General features: G+C 28.5%; 1 protein-coding gene across 1 annotated transcript; it reads right to left on the bottom strand.

Moving 5' to 3' along the window:
- Positions 1-3594: 3594 nt before the first annotated feature.
- LOC137836535 (thaumatin-like protein) lies at positions 3595-4631 on the bottom strand. The gene is made up of 2 exons (XM_068645204.1): positions 4527-4631; positions 3595-4379 (listed from the first exon to the last, which is right to left on the bottom strand). The coding sequence occupies exons 1-2, from the start codon at positions 4582-4584 to the stop codon at positions 3679-3681; spliced, it is 759 nt and encodes a 252-aa protein (XP_068501305.1). The 5' UTR covers positions 4585-4631; the 3' UTR covers positions 3595-3678.
- Positions 4632-8509: the final 3878 nt, after the last annotated feature.

Below are 8509 nucleotides of genomic sequence, written 5' to 3' on the forward strand. Positions count from 1 at the left end.
ATGATTTAAGATTATCTTTGTATAAAATAATTAAAAATTCAAGAGATATTCCAATCTTATTACACCCAACAAACATGAATATGCATAACAAAAAAAATAACTTATGACCTGTAAAACAAAATCATCATTCTCTAAATCATTGTACAAGACTCCTATATACCTAGTTATTCTAAACATAGAAGAACTTGGTACATACAAAAGCATAACTCCAACCTCAAAAAACAAAAAACCTACAGAATTGGATAAGGGTTTGGGCATGAAGTTATACCTCTCTCAGGATAAAAACTTGCTAAAATTAAGTATCTCTCAGTAAATCATATCATTCTTAAATATTAAGCTTACATTAAATGGAATGTATCTCAGACCTTGCACAAGTGAGAATTAATGTTTTGTGATATCAATCAGGTATGCAGAATTTCTATCAAAATATCAATCAAGTTGAAAAAATGTCAACTAATTTTTGTTCTAATTGTAGATTTCACTTAGATCTTAAGTAACTTTTTGGTGGTTCTTTAAAATAAAATCCTACAATTTAATTTTTAGGTTGTGAGAGTATAAAAAATATATATTTGTTGAGATCTTGAGAGTTCTTTTACAATAATTTATCACCTATGTTAAAAATTATTAATGTGACTTTAGTGCAAGATCTTGCAAAATAAGATATTGTAGTTAAGATCTCTAAGTGAAGATCTTACAATAATGGCATTAAGATATGAGATTTACTTTTCTGAAAAAAAAAAAACTGAGTGTATAAAGGATAGAATTTTATCTTGATATGAGACTTGTTCAAATATCAAACTTAGCTTGAAGATAGAACAACAACCTAATATACAAACAACATATCTCCAAAGATTTTGAATGCTTGCTTCTAGTTATATATGTTGCAACCTTATTATACCTCCAAATTCCATTTAGCTTAAGTTAATTCAATAAACATAATTTTTTCTAAACAAATATCATACACATAAAACTTTACTTCAATCCAACCATCAACATTTTACATGTCTAATTTAATATTAACTTTTTTTATTATGTATATTTTTTATTTGTTTTTTTATCGGCAAAAAATAAATAAAATAATATGGAACTACATCAACCAAACCTACAAGAGAAAGTCTGATAAAGAGAACATCAATCAAACCTATAAGATCCAAGAGAACTACATAGTCTTGTGTCCCAAAATCAACATCAACAAAAAAGTTCATCCAAAACCCTACTTCACTAATAATTTCATGAAGAAATAACTGCTAAGAAGTTTTATTTCAGATATACTTAGTTGTCCCACAACCTTATACAAAACATATATATTCCATAGTACAAAACACAATATACAAAAGATATGGATACAAAATACAATCACATTAAGACCATAAATATGTTTAAACTTCTAAAAAAAAACTCCTCAGAGGCACAACTTTCACTTAGCTCATCCATCATATTAAGATCATAAATATGTTTAAACTCCTCAGATGCACAACTTTCACTTAGCTCATTCAAAAGAATAATGTTCAAGCTCAATTCTGCGTACAAGATTGAATTGCACTATTTTGTAAAGATGAATGCAGCACCAACATCTTGCATCTAGTCTGAATCACCATATCAAACTTTTCTAGGTAATGTATTGTACCATGCATTACTAACAAAAAAACCTTTTTCGACCAGCTAAATTATCTATAGCTTAAAGGAATATATTTTGCAACCAGTCATACATCTAAAAAACAATAATTCATTAAAGAGATTTTAAGTATAAAACGGGGTACATTGATCAAGAAAGAGAAAGAAAAAAGTTCTTAATTTGCATTTCAACCTCTATCGAGATTTGAGTTGGGTCATTTGCAAAATTTTCTCAACATCAATAATCACTTATTTGAACACAACACAGTTTCTATGTTCTCATATTTGCCAAACTATTGCAAACCACATAACATGTCAATATTGATTATGCTTTTACTCAACAAAGCTAAAGAAAACTGATGAAAGTGATTAAAGAGATTATTGTGTTGGACTTCCAAAATACTCACACACCTAAGACGAGAGTTTCAAACCTCCATAGCTATGCCACAACCCAAAAATAAATGATAGAATGTGTTCTTACCGGAAATGAGACGGATAGATATAAAATGTATCATGTCTACTAGTAAAATTGTTCTTTATATATCTCCTCGGACCTATATTTACCAAAACTTTAAATCTAAACCATTAACATCTCATTTTAACACCATGTATTACTCTTCTTATTAATGTAATAAGAGATCTCAAAAAATTTATTTTGTGTTAAAAATAAAAAATTGTTGAGAATTTGATATCTTAAATCAAAACATTTAATATTATATCTTCTAAATGGTGATCTAAGACTTTATTTATAAGATTTAAAACAATTATGTGTGGCTGTGGAGTTTGATAATGAGCATTGCTAATAAGTCATTAGGTGGCTGTGGAGTTTGGCCCCCAAGTTAACTTTATAGGGATGTAATTTTTTAAAAATGGAGCATCTTTCAATCCATTATAGTTAATGAATTAACGTTAAACTTATATGGAAGTACCTTTCGTCTTGCATGTGTGAAGGTTAATTTTTTGTGATCAAATAAATGTTTGATCATACATCTTTCAATTATTTAATATGTATTCGAACATATTTTTAATATAAAAAAAATCTATAAGTATTAATAAGGTGACAAAATATTTATTAATATTTTTTTAATAGTATATCTCATTTAAAAATATTAAGTAAATTTTATTCAATTTCACAAGAAATTCTAAATTTAAATTTTAGGATGGGAAGATATAAAAAAAAATTAAATATAGTAAAATATCTACTTCAATAACTCATTTTGAATTATAATTATCAGGCCATTTTAATGTAAAGTGTTTGTAAAAATAAGATTATGTATTTAAAATTACAAGTGAAGATATTATATTGTAAAATGTGAACTTGTAATAAAGATAGTGGTATTAAAATATGTAATAAAAGAAATAATTGTACAATAAACCTACATTTACATAAATAACTTCTTGAAAACTTCGTAAAAGTAATTCTCATTAAAGAATATAACTTATAATATTTTTAAACAATTGTTATTTTTTTTAGTTTGTTGTCATTATATTTAAATTTTAACTTTGCTGTTTAGGTTTTGTTTGAACTTAAAGATGAATTTAAAAAATAAATAAAAAGTTAAGTTATTTGGATTTAAAGAAAAAGTGAAAAAAAATTATAAAATTTGTGTGTGATACATAAATTATTCTTTAATTGATAAAATATTAAGTTACAAATTTCTACATAAGAATATCTGCACTGAACTGCCATGTACAGATAAAACAATTCATTTTAGTAGTTTTACTTCATTACAAATTTCTACTTCGGTTAGATTTTGTTTTAGTTTGGACTATTATTGTAATTTGTGTTGGAGTGGGTCCCATTTGATTTTGCTGTGGTGGGACTTAATAAACATCATTGATTAAACTACTAAACTATTTATTTCACCATTTAAAATACAAATATATTTTTACTCTCACTACAATTTTTATAATTAGAGTGACTGATATAACAAATTATGATATATCACATACCAAAACAAAACATACATGTGAATTGGACAATGGTACTAGGATATTATTATTAAAAGACACCGTAACACATTATTACATAGATAAATGTTAATGTCCCATTCAACAGTGGAACTAATTAGGGCAGAAAGTAACCAAATAATTAGCATTGGAACAAGTAACTAGACTAGAAGGGTCATCAAAGGCATAGGAATAAGCCTTCGGGCAAGCATTCTTGAAGATTCTAGAATATTCGGTTGGCCCACATGTCTGTGCGCTTGCGTAGCTGCCTGTGCAACAGTAGTTTGGCGAATGGAAAGCCATGCAAGCACTCTTGCAGGCGATCACGCGCTCCCGTGACCGCACTTGCAGGCCCATTGGGCACACCGTGTTCAGGTCCCTCGAACAACCCACAGACCCACAGTTTCCCGAGCTTGGACCGAGACCCGGGCTTGCGATTGGGGTTATGGTCATGGGGAGATTGTAGCCATCCACAAAGCTCACATCGTAGAAATCTTGGTTAGGGCCAAGGGAGAGTTCGGCGAGGGTGGCTGGTGGGGCGCCGCCAAGCCCGTTGCAGAAGAGGTTGCCGCCGCAGTCTCCGGTGGCACATTGGCCACGGCCTGCTGAGTCAAAGGTGCAGCCATGGCGGGCCCAAACACGGCCAGACCAGAGTGGAGGAAGTTGGACAGTCTGGGCCTGGTGAGGAGGGAGGAACAAGCCGCCGTTGGCCACAACGGGCTTTCCTCCGCCGGGCTGGATCCCGGGCCAGACCGAATAGGGACAGTTGTTGGAGAGAGTTAGTGTCGCTGCTGAAGCCCAAGGCTTAGGCACCGCTGAAAGCAAAGAAACAAGAATGTAAGTTCAGTTACAATGTTAGTTCAGATCAAATAGTGAGTGTGTGAGAAAAATGGTAGAAAAATAATGAGATTTTTTTTTGTGTGGATTTGAATCTGTAATGAAGAATGCAAGAGAGAAAATACCTGAAATGGTGATGAGGAGGAAGAGGGTGAAGAAGAGAGGCTGAATGAATCTGAGCATGATGAAAAAGAGTGTAAAACTTTGTGTTTGTTAACCCTTTTTGTGTGAAGAGTAAAATCTTGGCTTTGCATATATATACTAGAAAGAACACAAATTTTGATGAGACTCTCCAATTTGTTAAAATAGAAATTAAAATAATAACTAAAACGTTATACATGTATTAAAAGTTAAATGAATGTTTACATTTATTGTCATTTAATATTTAAGGAAAGAAAAAGCAAAAATATGTAAATATGATACTTTCTCACTCCAAAGTTATAGTTATTTTACAAATCTGTAATGTTTTTTTAATTGTACTCTTGTTTGTATTTGCTAAAATATTAAATTTTACAATAATAAGAATATTTTTAATCTATACATTATTGTTTTTTGAATAAATGCACACTAGGTATAAAACGATTGTAATTTTTAAAACAGTTATTTATTGATATTAATAGTTAGAGAAAAACATAACTATAAATATGATATATAATTAGATAACAACAGGTAATAACAAAACAACGTAAAGTAACTAGAATGAAAAAAATATTTGATTGAGAAATACAATAACTTATTTCCGTTAAAATTTATAGAATATTAAATTACATGTTATCATTACATTAGGTGGTGAATTTTGTGAATTATAAAAAAGGAAGGTTACTCTATATTATTAATAGAATCATTCTTTTGTTTTTTTTTTTGTTAGTGAGGTTACTAATTTTCGTATATGACCGTTAATGTGTCACAACTACAAGCTTGCTTGCAACATTAGTACTCCTCAACTCTTTTCAAATTTTATTGTTGACTAAAGTTAATTCAAATTCATGGTATCATCTTCAAGTTCACTAAAAATATTTTGTAGAATCAAATATTAGGGTGTGTATATAGTCTTTTTAATAATGATTCATGTTCATTTAAGATATTCTATATATTAACAAAATTGTAAAAGACGTTACAATTTTAAAATATTTCTGTACTTTGAATTGTGAGTATGTTAAAAAAAACATTTGTTCTTCACTTTCTTTTCTTGATAGTCTTAATAAATGATATCTCTATTTTCTTTAGTTTATATACTTGAATTTGGTTAATGAAAAGTTGATTAGGATAGTGTTGTCTATATTTTTAATTTTTTTTAATGAAATCAAAATACAACTTGGTATATCATATCTTTTTTTTATGACAATGCTTATGAATATGTGTTTAACCAATTTCAACAAATCATGAAAATTCATTGATATCCTTCATAAAACTTCGTGTCTTCATACTCCTTAACAAAATGAAGTGAGTAAATACAAAAAACATACATCTTATTGAAACTATTAGAGCACTTATTCGTCACTATTCTTGGGGTGTTGGCCTTACAACATCTTATCTCATTAATCGGATGACATATTTTATCCTTAATCATGAGAAACCCCGTTTTGTCCCTTTTTTCTCATTCCCTTCTATACATGTTTTTTGTTCCACATGCTTTGTGCCTAACCTCAAACTTGATGAGATAAACTTTCTCCTCAATCATTCATGTGTTTTTGTTGGATATCATTACTCTTAAAAAAGGTATTGATGTTTTTTTTAATCTTTATAGGTATTTTGTGTTTGTGATGTCTCTTTATTTGAGTTTTTTTTTCCATATTATACATTTGTTTGTGCGATTGATGACACAGGTAGTCACCTTCCTACCATCGTCATTTTTCTCTCATCAACACCAGATGACTTTGTCATAATTTAGGATGTTTCTCTTGCATCACTTTAAGAAATTCAAGGTTGTTCATGACTTAATGATATAGTGGAGACCAAGCTCACTTCTTTCAAGAAACCATCTCCTTAGAATCTGATCCTATCTGAAAATGATGTTCCTATTGCTATTCAGAAATGTATATGTTCTACCCGTAATCCTTCTTTCCATTTTACAAACCTTAATTATTTTAGGCTTTCTCCCATACAATATACTTACTTGTCCTCATTATCTTCTATTCATTTTCCTAAGTCTCTAAGTGAAGTTTTATCTCACCTGGAGTGACAACAAATAATGATTGATGAGATGTGCAATAATGGTACTTGGAAATTAGTTTCTCTTATAGCTGGCAATGCAATTGTTGGATGTCGATTGTTGTATACTCTTAAAGGTTGATTCGTTGTCAAATGATATACACAAATTGTTTCCAAATGATATACACAAATCTATGACCAATATTATACTCACATTTTCTCTCATACTACAAAAATGACATCTATTCAACTTCATTTTTTTACTACAATTATTCAACATTGCACTCTATTTCAAATTGACATAAAAAAAATGTTTCTACATGGTGACCTTGATAAAGAAGTCTTTATAGTGACTAATTTAGAATTTAAAATAGTTAGTAGCTAAAATCTTTGTAGCCAATGTTAGGTACCAATTTAAAATTAGTTTATAAATTTTTATTAATAATAGAGAAATAGTTTGTTTTTTTTATGTCTCTACTACTTTTCCAAATTAATCTCGTGGATACATATAAAGTGATTCATATTCAACATCTTTTTCGTTAATCAAGGGTTCTAATAATTGATATGTTTCGGCAAATTACTTTAGATATGAGAGACATTTGTCTCGGCATCTCTCTTACTCAAGTTTGAAACCATAGCTTGACCAATATGCTTTAGTTTAAAATATAGTTTGAAAACATTAAACATTGTATGTAATTATTTTTTTATCAGCAATAAGCAATTAAATTAAATCGGTCCACTTAAGGGATATATTCACCAATTAAGAAATCATCATTGATTAAGAAACAACCTAGCACATGGAGATGGCAAATGAATCTAACTCTGTATTGTTCGAACTTGTCTTGATTTTAATGGAGATTCGTCATATTAACTATGTAAGGGTATGAGTATGGATAACACAGTTTTTTAAATTAGGTACGGGAATGAGGATGTGTATATGTACATATTCACCACATCCTTATCTCAATTCTCATTCTCGTCCTTGTTTTTTTATTCTTAAGTTTTGTAACTTATTTCTAAATCATACATTTGATCATTTTTACTCTTTTTTATAATTATTTAACCTTTATTCAAATTTTATTTGATACTCTCAGTTGATACTTATATAGTTATAATTTCTTTCTTCGATATTTGAGAAAAGAAAATGTGTATCCTTTTGGCATTGAATACTTGATAATATCATGTTTCTTTTGTTGTAATTTTTATTTTTACAAACAAGTTATTTAATTAATATTTGAAATAATATATATATATATATATATATTTATTGGATATAAGAATAAGATGAAAATGAATTTTTACTTCGAAGATGTAAATGAGATAGTTAAACGCGTGTCTATCATGTCCCATTATCATCTACTAGCACACAAGCAACATAGTAATTCTAGATTATGAAAATTTGCTTCCACTTATATGTTTCAATTAATAAACTTATTATACTTTTGTTTTAAAAAAATCATTTGTATCTTCCATAAATGTTGTAAATTACTCAACTCTAAATTGTATTTATTATTAGTTAATTCATTAAACACCATTTTGTCGCAAATAGATATATCATATAAATAAAACTCTACCTCATTCTAACTAACAATACATTTCACACATTTAAATAACATTAATTAACTAGATGAGACTTAATTAATTCTCCTTATCAAGATGTAAATGTCTACTTCCAACAGTTTAACTCCCAACGTTTTAACTCTACCATTAACACTTCTCCTTAATAAAAATTAAAGCTTTTTTTTAACCCAATAGTAAAAAAATTGAATACTTTATTTTTAAAAAGTTAGACTATTTTAATTTACTAATGACTATATATATATATATATATAAACTTTTAAATATATAATATTTGAAAACAAATGCCTTCAAAACATTGAAGCTTAAAAATAATTTAGAGAAAATACAAAGTTTAGAAAGATAAAAGTTCTTATAATATAAAATAAAGAATGAAACA

The sequence above is a fragment of the Phaseolus vulgaris genome, chromosome 4, assembly GCF_000499845.2.
Source record: "Phaseolus vulgaris cultivar G19833 chromosome 4, P. vulgaris v2.0, whole genome shotgun sequence".
Classification (NCBI taxonomy): domain Eukaryota; kingdom Viridiplantae; phylum Streptophyta; class Magnoliopsida; order Fabales; family Fabaceae; genus Phaseolus; species Phaseolus vulgaris.